The sequence below is a fragment of the Diadema antillarum genome, unplaced genomic scaffold (genome assembly GCF_040938485.1).
Source record: "Diadema antillarum isolate AM-2024a unplaced genomic scaffold, OU_Dant_1.0 seq00000439_RagTag, whole genome shotgun sequence".
In the NCBI taxonomy this organism is placed as follows: domain Eukaryota; kingdom Metazoa; phylum Echinodermata; class Echinoidea; order Diadematoida; family Diadematidae; genus Diadema; species Diadema antillarum.
This window is the reverse complement of record NW_027271415.1, coordinates 100,494-117,466: the sequence shown is the minus strand read 5'-3', so window position 1 is coordinate 117,466 and position 16,973 is coordinate 100,494. Positions and strand designations below refer to the sequence as shown.

At 39.7% G+C, this 16,973-nt stretch overlaps 1 protein-coding gene across 1 annotated transcript in view; it reads right to left on the bottom strand.

Moving 5' to 3' along the window:
* LOC139732605 (beta-1,3-N-acetylglucosaminyltransferase radical fringe-like) overlaps positions 1 to 16,973 on the bottom strand; it is a 112,415-nt gene that overhangs the window by 18,880 nt on the left and 76,562 nt on the right. The window contains exons 4-6 of the mRNA XM_071643462.1: positions 16,415 to 16,474; positions 14,843 to 14,990; positions 11,363 to 11,445 (exon numbers count right to left, since the gene is read on the bottom strand). Coding sequence (XP_071499563.1) covers positions 11,363 to 11,445; positions 14,843 to 14,990; positions 16,415 to 16,474 — 291 coding nt within the window. The remainder of the gene's footprint in view (positions 1 to 11,362; positions 11,446 to 14,842; positions 14,991 to 16,414; positions 16,475 to 16,973) is intronic.

Here is a 16,973-nt window from a genome sequence, read left to right as displayed (position 1 = left end):
GTCACGAAATTCGTCTACATTAATGAAGAGGAGAAATGCCAAATACATTTGTTCAACCTAGTAAAAACCAAATGAAAAGGGAGAGGGGAATTATCTTGATCAACCCCCAAGCATCCAGCAATCAAGCCTTACATACCAGGTGTTCAAATGCAACAAAATGAATCAAACAGTTACACATGTATCTACAAGGATGACAAATGTACCATCTAAATGCCCATTTCCCCCTTTCCGGCCTATTTGGCTCTAAATCAACCCTTCTCAGTCAAATTAACTCTAGAGTCTGTATTAGAGAGCTAATCAAATCCCACATTTCTGTGGTTTGGTGAAGTACCTTGTTGTATATATGTTTTTATCATTCACTGTCAGTGTTTCAAACGTGAATGTCACTGGTGACACTTCTCCGTGGAGGCATGAAAAAAAAAGACAGAAATCTTTCACTTTAGCCCTGTGTTGTTCCTACACATCTGTTTGATTTGGCTGTAGTACTGTCAAATATCTCATGATTGCTAAATCTACAACTGATCTTTAGTTTGGCTTCACATTTCCAAAGACTAAGTACCTGTTCCTTTCTAAACATGGTAAATGTTTAAATATTTTTCTCCTATTCATGCAGATGTAATGAATGCAGCTGGTTTTTATAAGCTTTCTCTAATATAAGATACCAGCTATGCAGTGAAATTCAGTTGCCAATTCAGTGATTACAGAAATTATATTTTCAGCAGCATCAGAATTTCTTCCTGATTCACTGGGTTAAAAAAAAAAAGAAAAAGATGTGTTGCTGTGTCTTATACAAATGTCAAACAATTTAGACTCAATAACCCCACTCTATTGCTAGAAGGCAAGTACAGCTCTTGACCCAATGCATGTTTTACAAGCATGTTGGATGGAACGGAAACATGCTTAGCATAAAAAAAATGCACACAAATTACTGGAAGAGAGAGAGAGACAGAGAGGCACGCAGACACCCTGCTCTCGCCTAGCAACCATCGTCGGGTGTCGGCTCTCATCAGACCCATCAGCCACTAAACTGAAGTGATTACCCTGGATCCATCTTCAGAGGACGAGGAAGATGTCTGCTCTCCTCCGTGGTTTGAGGGTAAATGGCCTTCCGCGTATACATCAATTTTTGTCCAGAAACGCAAAACAAATTGCAAATTAACCACTTGCAAGTTGACAAGTTTTGGAAAAGGAACAGGAGACAAATTTTCCATCACCTTATATGACAAGTGCTGCAAACCCTTGGCAGAAATGTTAACTTCCATTCAAACATTTCTTGAGTGGGGGTGGGGGGAGGGTGGGCATTATCTCAATTACAATTTGAAGAGGTAACAACCATTTGCTTGGAGGAGGGGAGGGGGAGTTCTCAACTGTTGACACCATTTTGTATATTAGAAAAATACAGCTTCAAATAAACAAAACCCCATGGAAACCTGTTCTCAAAATGAAACATCTGAAATAATTGTCAGAGATGGTACAGAAGTATAGACATGCACAAAGTAAGAATTGGATTTTGCCATAAAAACTGAAAAATCAAATAAATTGCTTCGCAATATGAGACATAATGACACTGATCAAGGTTGAATGGCTGTGTCTTGGATTGGTGGGACGAGGGTGCAATTTGGCCCCTTATACAAATGCATGAATGCTGCCTACGATCGCATCACCATCCACGAGTGGTAGCACAACCATCAACCCTGGGCCTCCCCCTTCCCTCCTCCCTGCATAAGATATAGCGTGATGCTATGCAGAACTGAGGCATGCGCTTCACAAAAACAGGAACATCAATACTATGAGTCTACTACTTTTTTTGTGATGCATGATGGCCCATCAGCATGCTTCCATTTATAGAACTAAAAATATGTCAAATTGTTCTCTTATTTGCTCACTGCCATATAAACTTGCACCAGCTTTACAAAGTATAAATGATGCCAGGCTACGCAAGCATTAGCACAGCCATTGACTGATGGCAATGCATAACATATCTTTCTATTCTTTGTTAACACTACATCTAATGTGCACTGGAGCTGTTTATGGGGGGACCATTTTCCTCCACAAAATACAAACTGCTACAGTCTGACAAGTTTAATCACTTTTTGAATGATATATGTTTCATCTGTCTGATCTGTCAATCAATATTAGCTATGATCTGTCAATTAGTATATTTATTTCCAATCTACCTCACTACCTCCCTCTCTATCTATCTATCTATATAGTATATATCTATCTATCTATCTATCTATCTATTTATCTATCTATCCATCTCACTCTATCTATCTATTCATCTATAATCTATCTCACTATCTCTATCTATCTCCTCTACTATCTATCTATCTATCTATCTATCTATCTATCTATCTATCTATCTATCTTTCTATTTATCTGGATGGATACAGAAGAGATCCTGAAACTATCTCGGTCTTCTATATTCTCTGCGTCTACTCGGCACTCAATCTATCTTTCAATATATCTATCTAACTAGGTATGAACCTATGCTGTGTTATCTGTCCACTTTGATATTTTTTTTTATCCCTCTGGTTCATTCATCACAACCGTAATTCACGACACCTCAACATCTTGATGTTATTCATTGTTGCCATGTGATTCTCAACAAACTTCTGATTGTTGACAAAATGGCCGAATTTTTTTTGGGGAGGAAGGCAGCAACCCAGTTTGCCATTTTTGTCATCAATACAGGAAATGTGGAGGATGTTTCTCAGCAGAAAGAGAAAGGCTTGGAGGTTTCTCAGGAGTCGGTGTCTTCTGGTTTCCACATCAGCTGGTCTGCATCCCGCCACCTTCTTCCAACAGGTGGAGATCCCATCCTGGCTGGCACCTACCCAAGATGTTTACTGAGGAGCAGGAGGTCACAACAACTCAGAAGAGAAAGATAGGAAGAACGGGGAGAAGGTAAGGGATATGTAGAGATATACCCCTTGTTCAGACGCAAGCCAGTTTATACCAAAACTCCATTAAAGAAACAATGTATATAAAGAAACATCGTAGAGCCGACAGACCTTACAGACTGTTCAGATGCTAATCTCGACCATTCTGGAAAACGTCGCACAGATGCACAGTTTCCCATTGCGCATGTTGTTATGGTCATGACATCGCCGCTAGTGACAGAAATAGGGTCACCTTTCGCACGAGCTCACATTAAAGCCCCGCCCAGTTATACTGTTTTATGGTTGCCATACATTCAGATGCATATGGGCATGACGGAATGCTGATTCATAAACGAGTTCTAGTTCATAATGATGCTCTCATCGTTGTTTCGTTACACCTCATTTCGTTACACGCCATTTCGTTATTCAGCGTTCAGACGTAGAAATTCATTGTATAGCTATACCATTTTAGTACAAATTTCTTGCGTCTGAACACCCTGCGAGTGAGAGAGGGGAAAAAACCCTGTAACCCTTTCATGGAAGTGATGATGCTGTCCAACCACTTGTTGCCCCCCAACCCACCTGATAAGAACCCCTCCCTGCATCCTGTAAATCTGCTCCTTGTTTTCTCTGGAGTCTACCACGGCTTTTCCCTCCACAAAATATGCCAACCTCTGGGGTCAAAACTTTTCTTCTGTTCCTATCATTCATACCTTCACCTCTCCGACTGGTGATCAATCCTACTTCATCAGTCTGGATTAAGTTCAACAAGCAAACACAAACAGACTTTTGTTGGTTCCCTCAGTTTTTCCCCCAGATGATTTCATCCAATTTTGCCATCTTGAGAACCATCACAATAGTATCTTTCATCCTGTGTCGTACCTAGTTCCTTTCTATGTTTTTGTAATTTCATCCTGCACTTCTCTTTGACTTATACATCAATTAGTCTATCTATCTATCTATTTATCTATCTATCTGTCTGTCTGTCTGTCTGTCTGTCTGTCTGTCTGTCTGTCTGTCTGTCTGTCTGTCTGTCCCTACCTACCTATCTGCCTACCTGGATGCCAATCTGTAATTTCTTGGTATATCTATCTATATCTATCTATCTTTTCTAGTTATCTATCTATCTACCTGCCTACCTACCTGGATGTCAATCTGCAAGTCATTTGCAAGTAGGGCCTATGTATGCATGCATGTATGTTTGTAGGTATGTATACATATGTGTATGTAGCTATCATGTATCCATCTATATAGGCCCTACTTGTCTACCTAAATAACGTCTTCTGATCTTTCTTTAGTTCTCTTTGTCCTTTACTTTCACTTCTCACTGCTTGTGTCGACAGTATAGAAGTAGAGTGCAAATCCTGTTTCTTGTGAGTTCCCTTTCCCACAATGTCCTCGTGAGTCATGCAGAATTCCACTGAGATGGAAACAGAAAATCCTCATTATCTGACTTCTCGATTGCAGAGAAAGAACACAAAATTTTTAATAATGATTGGTACTTGTGGTCCCCACTGGATGAAGCTCTCCCCAAAATTCCTACCTCTGACAGACTGCCACACCAACATGAAACATATTCCAAATGTTTGTCAGTCCTGCGTCCATCCTACCACTTTGGCAGAAACTGAATATTGCTGGGAAAGTGGGCACCGATAACTCAGCCTACGCAAGCTCTTCGTAAGAGAGATAAGAAAAATCAAGTCCCTTTCCAACTTCTGACTCATTTTCCATATATTTCTTTTTTTGAGGAAAGCTAACTGAACAAGGCTTTTCTCTGTACCACTCGCTAACTTGTGGACAAAATCCAATCACTGCTTCAGCAACTTTCTCAAGAAGAGTTTGATGTCCCACATGTCAACATTTTAACCTCGGGATGCACGCAACAAAAATGTTTGATCAGAGGTACAAGTTTCAATCACATGCACAAGAACCAATAAACCCTTAATGTTAGATTTTTTTCCTGGGAGATAACAATAAAATACCCCAAGTTCTTAGTTTTGTCGATCACCCATTTTTGCGCAAATGTAGGAAATAGGCTAGTACTTATTTCACTTCCACTTGAAGTTGAATAAATGGTAGTCAATTCATGGAAAGTAGAAGCCACCTTACTATGGATCGTACAACCATATCCTTGCTACAGACAAACAAGTAAAGTAAAAACATGTGCAGCAAATAAAAGACCGAGAAATTGCAAACAAAATTGGTGATCCCAGGTATCCATCAATGATCAACCAAAACAATATTAATGCAAGAGTCAAGAGCTAACTCTACAGCTATTACATGCCACAGTAATATTGTTATTGTAATGATGATTGTAATTTGTTATTAGAATGATCAGATCATACACACAGTACCTCCAAAACCGTGATTTGAATAAAACATTCTTGAAAGGAGGCACAGATAAATAATTTGCACCATGGCTATGAGTGGGCGCTATGCATCAACCCTCAGTATTAACAATTATACTCATGTTGCACACAGTTTATCCCTCGAAGTGGTTGTAAGGCCACTAAGCTCTGCTTTCCAAATCATACCCATGAATCCAGAATATGATTTGAGTAATTCTGTTTTATTCAAGAATTCATCTCCGGATTGTAAGTTGAATACATGATTGTAATTGACTTCATGATTTTAGTTTGATCGCACATGTCTGATAAATATCAAACTTCAAATCATTTCTTTTTCCTAGAATCATCATTCAAATGACAAATTTTCTCTTGCGTAAAACCCCTCTTACAGACAAGCGAAGAATCTACACTTCATTAAGGTGTACGTGTGGGATGTAAAGCATGAGCATGAAGTCATCATACATTTCCAGGGGCGGATCCAGGAATTCTGAAAAGGGGGGGCTCAAAAATATTTCTGGGGACACTTCCGAGTTTCATCTCATTTTTTTCTTTTTATTTCTTTTGTTTTAACAATAAAGAGGGGGCACGCACGCCCCCCCCCCCCCGATCCGCCACTGATTTCACAGGATGTCTCCATTAGATTCAAACATTATCGTTCTGTCTTTTACAAAGTGATATAAAAATGTTTGCCAGGTGTACACAGCAGTGCATGCCACTCAATATCCCCCCCCCCCAAAAAAAAAAAGGAAAGAAAAGAAAGAAAGAACATGTGTTTGTAAATGATCTCCTCATGGAATCTTTGTAGCCATTGTCTCAATGACTTCCTTCTTTCTAATAAAACGAATCCGAACACGGTGATGAAGACGCAAGTTTCACGACCTCTGACTTCCTGCGAGCATCGCCACGTGAGCATCAAGTGTCTGCCGGGATTCGAACATGATACACTCTACCTCCCTAAACACAGGAACCGACACCTTTTTTTTTTTGCATTCAGAGCATCAAAAGTGGTTCTCAAAGCACTTTACGAGTTTTGTAGATAGTTTAGCATGACGAAAAAAGGGAAATAAGAAAGGGAAAGACTTTGGCATCATGTGATAACTTTGTAGACCACAAAAGATGAGAGAAAAATCCATTCCAGGAGATTCGCTGGAATTACATTAGGCCCCACAAGCGCTGAGCACAATAGCGAAGTAGTCACTTGACTGTAACATGATACATGCAACACTCACCTATTGTTCCCTGTATGAAATTTCAGCAACTCATGATGTAGCATCTATTCTCAAAAGATTCAGTTTCTCCCACAAATCTGCTCAAAGTATAAGGGCACCTAATGGCAAACATGATGCTCTTGAATATCTTTCAACGCAAAGAAATTATACCATGACCACTAAAAATGCCTACAGTTAGTAGGCCTATACTAACATATTATTGCAGATCTTCAAATACATCATTGGATCCGTATGACCTTCATTACTGTATGCGCAGAATATTTCACGAGGCTTTATTTTCGTGAATTTCGCGTGTCAGGTGCTATTTGCGAAATTAAAAACACGCGAAAATATTGACTCTGATCCAATGTGGATGTGACGTACACGTGTACAATCTCCGTTCAATACAGGACTCCACGATCGCGAATTTAACCACTCGCGAAATCATCGGGAATTCCCGATTCACGAAAATTTAGACTCGCAAAATATATGGCGTATACAGCACATCACTGGATCCATATGACCTTCACTAATTGCCATATTTTGCTCAGATTTCTTTTTGATATCTGTTGTTTAACATTGGTATGTGCCTTCAGATATTTTGTTTTTCATCAAATAAATAAGTAGTTTCATGTGTAGTTGGAAAAGAACTCACGATTGAACCAAATATCTTAGTCATTCTCAGTTGGACTTGACAGTTGTAAAACCTCCAATGTCCCTGCTCCAAAGTTTTATCACTTGTATGGCAATTGCATTTACTCTTTTACAATAAGCCTATAATAAACCACAGAGCTGTAGTGAATTATGACAACAGCTGTTGGCCTATTGCTTCTATCATAATGATATGGTCATACATGGAGCTACTAAACAGTAATTCCATGGTCATATGATTGACTTCAGTTTAATAGCAAAGAATGCAGCTCTATTCTTTGCTCTCCCTAAAGGAATAAAAAGGGGGTCAGAACTGTAGTGCAGGTGTTACTGATTAGACGTTGGTTGTTTCAGAAGGATGATTCATGCCACAAAATACTCTCTTCTTTTCTTTTTTTAGCCAACAGAGCAAGGGCATTGAAAAGGCCTCTAGTCAAAAGGTTTGCCAATATTACTCACACGACTTCTCAATAGAATTCATCTGTGGTTGTGCTCGAAACAGATAGGACTGAAGTACCATAGGTACACATTCAGCGAAGTGTGTACGTGTGTGTGTGTGTGTTGGGGAATTGGAGTGGTTGCAAATTATAAGCGATAAACAATGGCTCCATTTGAATGCCAATATGTATTTTTAACTCAAGGAAATGCAAACACTAAAAGTCATCCAATAGGGGGAAGCCCGTAACCACAAATTTAAATCATGCATTCGCATCCCCCAATGCACGGCTCCGTGAACGCAACAATGTAGACCGTGCCATCACGCTCGCGATGCTTGGAGTGGCGTAGTACGAAAATCAAAGAGGGCCCGTCACGGGACGTCGACCAAGCTGAACCTAGCACGCTTTCATCAGTCAATGCCTTCCACCGTTCAAATATGCCCAAATGAAAAGAGGCAAATGCAACACAACACAAAAACAATTCCACACATCAACACAACACTGCGTACTCTCCTCCCCCTGTTAGTAGTAGATTAAGGCTTTTATTTCCTCTGGCAAAGCAATTGTACGCACTGCCAATGGCAATTTGTAACATCGCGATTCTAAAGGCAACTGCACACTACACGACTTTGCCACTTTACCAGTTGTATGACCTAGTAACCGGAAGTTTTGCATCACAAGTCTTGCCAGTTTCCAGTCGTGCGACTGGATCGCAATGCCAGTCATGATGATTTGACATGTCAAAATCTTCACGACTGCTCGTGGACTTTTCAGCCAATCGTGCTTAAATATAATGAACTGGCACAAGAACAGTCTCAAGTCAAGCTACGTGGTCAGATCGCATAGTGTGCAGAATCGAGTCGCACGACTGGTCATGCGACACGGCTTGCCTCCAGAGTCATGTGATCGGTTGGATTGTATAGTGGACTTTTCAGCCAATCATGCTAAAATATCATGAAGTATGCGAACTGGCACAAGAACAGTCTCAAGTCAAGCTATGTGGTCAGATCGCATAGTGTGCGGAGTCGAGTCGCACGACTGGTCGTGCGACACGGCTTGCCTCCAGAGTCATGTGATCGGTCAGATTTTATAGTGTGTGGTGGGCTTTAAAGAGTTAAACAACTGAAAAGATGCTGATAGTTGTGGCAATAAAAATCAGAAAGCAATGACAGATGCATCTACTGCTATATGTCTGTTGAGAATTTAACTGGCCTTTTCTGGCAAAGTTTTAATTTCTATTACAGTTAGGGTACCGGTTTTCGACACTTTAGCACATTTCCTTGTTTACCATCAATACTGCACCGTTTTACCTACGAATTTCGATACGAAGTTGAGCTACAAGGCCAATAATAATATGACTTGAACGAATTCCCATTTGAATGCACTCAGGTTCAATTTTTAAGCGATTTCTGTCACGCCGTCGCTGGCATCAGATTTCGACACCCAGCATCATTTTCGACACAATCACAGCGCGCATCACACATAAATCACATAGCGCGTACAGTACCCGTACACTGCATTGTGGACGCAAACCAGCAATCATACCAGCGCAACAACTTGTTGTTCCCTCTATAACGTGTCTTAATATGGGATTGTCGAAATCTGGTGCCACATTCTCAAAGCCAACGCTTCTGCAAGTTTGCTCATTTATCACGAATTCAGCCACGAAATTACTAAAGACGATTATGAAATCAAACATCAGGATTTGGCAAACAAATTGATACTAAAGTAAGATAGCCGGCATGGGTGAATTTCATTTTACGGCGATGTATACAAAATGCGTCATATTGTTTTGAACCCCTAAAAATGGCCGACATCAACATTTCTGCTGACACTGTGTTGCTTTTCTCCTAAATTTCTACCGTCGGGTTATGATGACAAGTGACAAACGGTGTTTATATAACACTAGAAATGTGATTGATAAATTGGTTGATTGTTAAGGTCAGACGTTTGTATTGAGTATAAAATTTAATAAGAATTATCTGCTGGGTGTCGAAATCTGGGTCCTGTCGAAAACTGGTGCACTAACGGTACTTTCTCATTTTAGGATGGATTTTGAGGAAATCCCTAGCCATTCCCATTCATCTGATTTAATTCAGTTTCATTAAATCATACTTCAATCATACATCACACATGGTGTGAAATTGTGCTTTGAATAACCCTTTGCGTGCTTTGGGTGCAGATTGACATGGAAAATCCCCATAGCGTTGTACATACTGTCTAAAGGCCCCTGGCACAGAAAGGATCATTATGGTGGAGAGATACTATAGCAGGAAGTGTACACGATGGTGACAAGAATTTAGATTTTAGGGCTTACATGGTGCCATCATGATTAGTTTCACAGCCAAAATATCTCTCTTTCTCTCTCTTAAGTCGACATATTGTTACAGCACTAGGATACTAACATCTTCCTGTCTTCAATAAACACACACAAGCACACACACACACACACACACACACAAAAAAAAAAACAAGACAATAAATCCCTACTGCTTCTATCTTTTGCCAGCCCATGAACTCTACAAAGTTCGCTGCGTTCCTACTCTGCTCTCTCTCTTGTTTACGACAACAAAAACAAAATAGCCTGCCTCCATGTTTCTCGGGTCTAACCGACAATTTGTCAGCGGAAGCCATTTACAACCATGATTTCCAGGCATGTTAGCGAGGTCAGATAAATAATGAAAACACCTCTCTGTTTTTTTTTGCACTCTGAAAGCAGACATCTATACACGTAGCTATCTATATCCAAATGCAATTAATCAGCTAGACGGCTAGAGTAATGAAATGAGCTTTTGTCACACAGAATGAATTGATGATCAGCTCCGAGAAGGCTATCATTACGACAGACAATGCTGCCAAATCTGAATCTTGGTAGACTGATTTATCGCTGGCTCTTCTCCCCTTCATACATACAGAGAGATCTACTTCCTAATGAAAGTCCGAGCATGGACCAGGGTCTGAGAATGCTACAGCTCTCAAGTAAGCCTGGGTGACAGCAGGGAGGTGGGAATAATGATCTACTCACTAAAGTGTAAACACAACCGGATTCTAGCCATGGAGTTCGCACGCTTTAGAAAATTTTTTTTTCCAGGATCTTAGTGCAGGGCCAACTTTGTATTACACAATCACTTAAAAGAGATCCCGGTTAAGAAAAAAAAATACTATCACAAAAATGATTATGATGAAATTTATCAGACAGGTGATAGGTAGAAGAGATTCTACTTCCCATGAACATCACCCCAAATCAGTCTGAATTATATTAGATTCATGATGATTTCCGATATATTTTTCCTATGCATGGCTAGCTAATGAAAGAAATAGTTTCTTGTACCCCCGCATCGAGTGTGGCACTATATCCCAGTGTGTACACTCACTTTCAGCCTCTTGCAAGCACAGCAAATCTATTGCAGAGAACAACAACTATCACAAAGAGAAAGAAGTTGCACTACATAACTGAATGCAATCGACACCAAGGCCTATATGAATTTGATGGCTTCATACACCTAAACGTTTTTCTTGCAGCTTTTCACATAGACATCACCCTCTAATACTTTGCATGCAAATCAATCGAGCAATGTTATAATTTTGCTAGGTGTTCAAAAACTAAAAGCTGTTTTTCTACATGCAAGCATTCTTAGCATATCCCTTCCTCAATATGCCATAGACATTATATAAAGACAGACTGTCAATGGTAATCAAAGAGTTAATGCAAGGATTTTTTTTTTTTCATTGCTGGTTTCAAGTGGCACGCACACAATACAGGAAGGATGGTGTATGATATCAAGATGGCATTAGCCCGGAAATCGTTTCCTCGGGCCGCTGAGGATTTCCTTTACCTTGCATAAACCGCCATCTTCATCGCCAGTGATTTGCTGATGCAGAAGCCAGCCCCGCCTGTAGCAAACCAAAACGAAACTCTCTGTGGAGGGGAAACAAAAACCAAAACAAGGGGGGGAAAAAACAAAGAGAGAAAGAAAGAAATGTCAGGGTATTTAAGAGTTATAATTTGGTAGTCATCACGATGTTGGAGGTAGATATTTTCATGTTCAAATTATCATATAGGTGAAGGAAAGAAATGCAAAGTGGAATAAAATCAGGCTTTCTACAATCATAATGCATTAGGCAAGTATAAAACAACACTTGATTCAATCTCTTCTTTTCTTTTTCAAAGAAGTAACGACGATGCACGACAGAACATTTGATTTTTTTTTTAAAACACAAGTCAGTAAGAAACTTTAAACTACAGGCAAGACAATATGCAAGAAAACATGATGTTTCATTTTGGTCTTCTGCTCTAACAGCCAGTGGTGATTTTGACATTAAAATGGTTTATGCGTCATTCTGAAAAAATTACACTTAATTACTCTTTGAGACGAAAATTTCTGTGCAAAGTGAAAGGCTTCAAAAATAAATTTGTGCCTCATAACCTCCCTAATTTTGAATGAAGTCAATGAAAAAAAGGTGAGTCTTTTAATGATCACATCTACTTGTACATGACAGTGTATCCTCTTGGGAGAGTTGATCTAGTATTCAGTATTTGTTGATCGCAGCCATAAGCTGCTTGCCACAGTGCATCATTTGTACATTTCTCTGGCTTTACACTTCCACAGAATTCAAATTGCTGATATCTGAACAGCACTAACAAACAAATTTATTTCTTTCAAATCCACTTCCTACGAATTTCTGGTTAGAACGCTTATCAATAGCTGTTTACCCCTACTTGCAAGTCGTGATGTTACTTCACAAATCAGAACACTTAATACACAACACTTTAAAGATTCTCATAAAGGGCTGTGTTCAACTTGGTTCTACCCATGCAAATAATGTGCTCTGTATAAATCACGGTTGACAGCCATTCACAAAAGGCAAGGTAACAAAGTGCAAAGTTGTACCCCACATCCTCATAAAATTTAGAATGTTGATCACATTGGCCTTCAGCGAATGAGTTAATTTCTTTCACATACACGGAAATAAAACCTCAAACGCACTCAAAAATAAACCCACTTACACAACAAATTAAAATCCCCAGGCACTATGTTATTGCGAAAAACATAGGGCATTTTTTTTCTTTCTTTCTTTCTTCCTGGTTCCATCAATACGTAAGCTAATGTGATAACAGTACACACGTCAGTCAAAACGAAAGTAATTTATCCATCAAATCCACAACAAACAGAATCTCCACTTGATACCTTGTAGCTTTCCGTCATGGCATCAATATCACTGAAAACAAGCATTTATGAATAATTAAATTCTCGGCTTTCAGAAAGATTGAATATCCACTGCTCTCTGTGTGGCTTCCTTTGATCACTTCACTGTCACATTAAACTAGGCAGACCATCAAATCAGCAGTGGGTGTAATGAAGAATATTTTTAATTGATTGTTCATAGACAGATAGATTAATATACATATTTCTCCTCCTTCTCCTGATTTGCAATGTGCCTCAGAATAGTTCTACTAGATAAATGGAGCAATACAAATGTGTTCAATCATCATCATTATTAGATCACTCTTTGAGATTCATTACCCCGAGGTCCATCCATCACCACTACTGTTACGCTGTTATTTTTGCATATATATATTTCTGCAAATGACGACACTTACACAAGATGTTGTTGTCACGAATTGACGCTGATGCTAACATTAATGCACTATCACCCAAACGCACTGAGACATTTTTGCGTGTGGTTAAATTTGCGATCCACCTACTGTATGATTCGCAAAATTTGCGAAAATTAAACCCTCGGGGAAAACAACAGCTTATACAGTATTCAAAAATACCACTGACATAGTATACTAGGGGAAGTCACACTGACAGTTGAATATCGCGGTATTTTGCACAGTATGTTGTAATGTGAACGCAAATACATTGTAAAATACATCACAAACTATCGTAGTAGTTAAGGTGGTAATTCAAACTTTGCAAGAAATATACGCATACAAGATTTGAGTGTGAATCGTGTTTATATGAAACACCCCCGATCATACAGCGAGGTGCATTTCTCATGTGACCTATAAAGACAATTCTGTGTCTTTTTCCACTGGAGATATGCACATGCACACTGCTCACCAGACATGCTGCGGTATTTTCATGAATGACAACGGTACAAGGTGAATATCTGCAGTATTATTGTGGTGTTTCGCCAATTAGAACAGTGCCAACAAATTACCACAGTATTAAATACTACGGCAATTTTGCTATGAATACACCTACAGGCAGCTTGCGGCAACTAATAATGACAACTGAGCTGGAATGCATTGGATTTATTCTTTGTTAGTGCTTGTGGGCTAAGCCTAATTTACCCATTTAGTTCAAATGCTTTTCATGTTGTGCATAAAATAGAACATATATATCGTGAATATCATAAATGACTTGCCTTATTCACTTGATGATCAGTGTTTGGATATTCTTATTATTCAGATTTGAGTACTTGAAGCAGAACAAGAATGTCGTTGAAAAATAAACCACTGCACAATATATGGCAGAGGCAGTATCTCTCACAGCCACAGACTACCTCTAACTCTTTCTCTCTGTCTTTCAAATATACCATTAAGAAGACATTCACTTTCCACAGCCTAGCACAGATCCCTATCTCTGTCCGCGCACACCGGCTTCCTGTTCTAAATTCCATCTTTCAGATTCGGCTTAAAGTGGAGATTCCCGCCAAGGAAACCAAGGCGGTGGCTGCAGACTCAATCTACCGTTCTCCCCTGAATCCGTTTCACACATGCTCTTCTTCTTTCTTCTGTCTTTTTTGTTTTGCTTCAAAGCCGTAGAATTGAGATCCTCCTTGATTATGAGGTTGCCCCAAATACAGCTGCACACAGATATTTATCCCACATGTTTCACTGATTCACATTACACATGATTCTCAATGGACAAGGGTGAGTTCCTGCAATGAAGCAGTGTTTCGATTCATTTAGGCCCTACCCACTTCAGGAAAACCATTCAAGTTTTATCAAGTTGTACGTGAAGACGGGTAAATGCTTCTGAACTTTGTGGACACTCTCTCGACAAAAGTCTCCAAAGTAGGAATGGCGGTTGTTACTGACTTACCATATGGGAAAAGTAATGGAGGCTTGCTTTGTCTGAATGTTTGTTATTGCAGCATGTTATGCGACAATTGCAGTTCACCATCATCATGACTAAAATGCTCACAGCTGATTAGTACGTGTGCCTGCCATGGTATTACTGTTACTACTGCAACTTCCAATTATTGCAAAACCTGTAAAATGGCACAATAATGTATCAGGACCAACTTTTAGTCACACTGTAGGTCCATTTCAAGATACTGCATGCGAGAACGGTAAAACCCACCTGATTGGAATATCTATCTATAGCCTCTATGGGATGGCTGAGGCTGGCCCGCCCCAGGTAATGGTCCTGGGTGTGATCGTACTGTCTCAGCAGCTTCAGCAGCTCCGGGACGTTAAGGTAGTTATCGTCATCAACGTTACAGAACCACCTGTGAGGGGGACGGAGAAACAGATAGTATGAGTTTGAGTGGTACAGTCAAACCTGCCATAGTGACCACCTGTCTATAGTGGCCACCTGCTGTATACAACCACTGAAAACAATTCCCCCCAAGAGAAAAAGCAAGTTACAGAACCTGTCTACAGCAGCATGAAGCTACAAACCAAGTAGCTTCATGACAGCAGCCAACTCTCCACAGCAGCCACCTGCCTACAACAGCCTCATTTTTTACTCCCTTGGGTGGCCTATAGATAGGTTTGACTGAATTACTATCAAATCATGGTTTATATCAATAAGTAATGTGCTAAAGCAATGTCTGAGTAGTATAGCATTTCACGGTGAATGCATAGTTTTATATGAATAGCATTGATACATCTATCTAGCAAAATCAAAATGAAGTTAACTGTCTCTACGACAACTTGATGTCACTGCCAATCGATCTTGGACAATAAATTTTATTACTGCAGTCAAAATAAAACTCATATAATCCAGAGTTTATGGAATTGAAACTAACAGTAACATTAACACATGTCTCATGACCAAGTAAACACAGATCTCAAAAACACACTAGGATACTTGTCAACTTTAGTTTTCAGAGGCTTTCCTGAGATATGGCTGATGTTCTGAGAGTGGCTTTTGAATAAAACTACAAAATGGCTACACCCATCCACGAACGAATGATATAAGGCTTGCTGCATATGAAGCTTGAGAAGAAATCGTCAAAGCTGATCCCATCATAATTTTCTTGTTCAAACTGGTTGACTTTAATAAAAAAAAATGCGACCTCATACATGAAACTTTTACTGGCCCATGAATATACGCAACATATCTTAATACAGAATGATAAGGATCAGCATATGTTTGGTATGCTTACATCTTCTCAATAATATCGAAGATTTTTGCAAGATTGCTCCTTCATCACTGCCAACTGAACTTTCCCAGGAAAGTCCACACACCATAAGACCAGGTACCTCCCCATCATGCTCTCTCTAAGTACGACCCACACAGAGATTCCTTCTTCCCATTAACCCCTCTCTCGCAACAGTCCAACTGGTCAGGGGTCAAGGGTCACCGGTTAGGGGAAGACAATTACCCGGCAAGGTACTTTGGGAAAATCAGTCGGGATCCACTTTTCCCTGACGAGACTTATCACCCTATCTCAGTAGGAGTTTAACAAGGTGGCATACGTGCACAAGTTTGGGACCCCCCCTTGAGAAAAAAAAAGACATCCTTCGGGAGCATTATCTAGCGATGCTTCCAGTTTGAAAAATCCTGAGTAGCAACTAGCATGGTCCTGCATACAGGCCATAGTTGTCTTACAGTTCTGAGTAACAGATTGAAAATATTAAAAATTTGCATACGAGTGTGGTCATGACTTGCTTCAAACACGTGCCACACACATTCGACGTTCCGTACCTTTTATCTGTCTTGTAAAACATATCCAGCATGAATGATGTCTTACAGCACAGCGCTAATCTGCAGAGAGAACAAAGAGAGAGATGGGAATAAAGTATAACAGCAAGAGTACAGGTGCTGACGTAATTAAGTTACTGACCTTTGCTCAGTTTCACTTCATTAAGTACACCGGTAACATAGCAAACAATATGACAAAGTCTACTTCCAAGGAAAAGTGACATTGTGTGAGCAAAATGCGGGGTGAAATTCCAGGCATCAGAAATCAATGAGCGTGTAATATAAAGGACCACAGTATGACATGCTCTACTAAACTATTTTGCATTGTACACTGACCTTGAATACATGTATATATGCAAAAATACATAAAATCCCTTTTTGGGGGCAAGATGGTGTCTTATTGTCAGATGAAGCAGGTTTACAGAATAAAAATGAGTCTTAAACGTTATTTCATAATCCTGTGGATTTAGTAGAAATATGGTTGTAGGGTCCTTCTTCAGGGGGAGAGGGGGAGTAGTGAGAGGTCCGCAACTGAAAAGTACATTCTCATATTATAACGAAA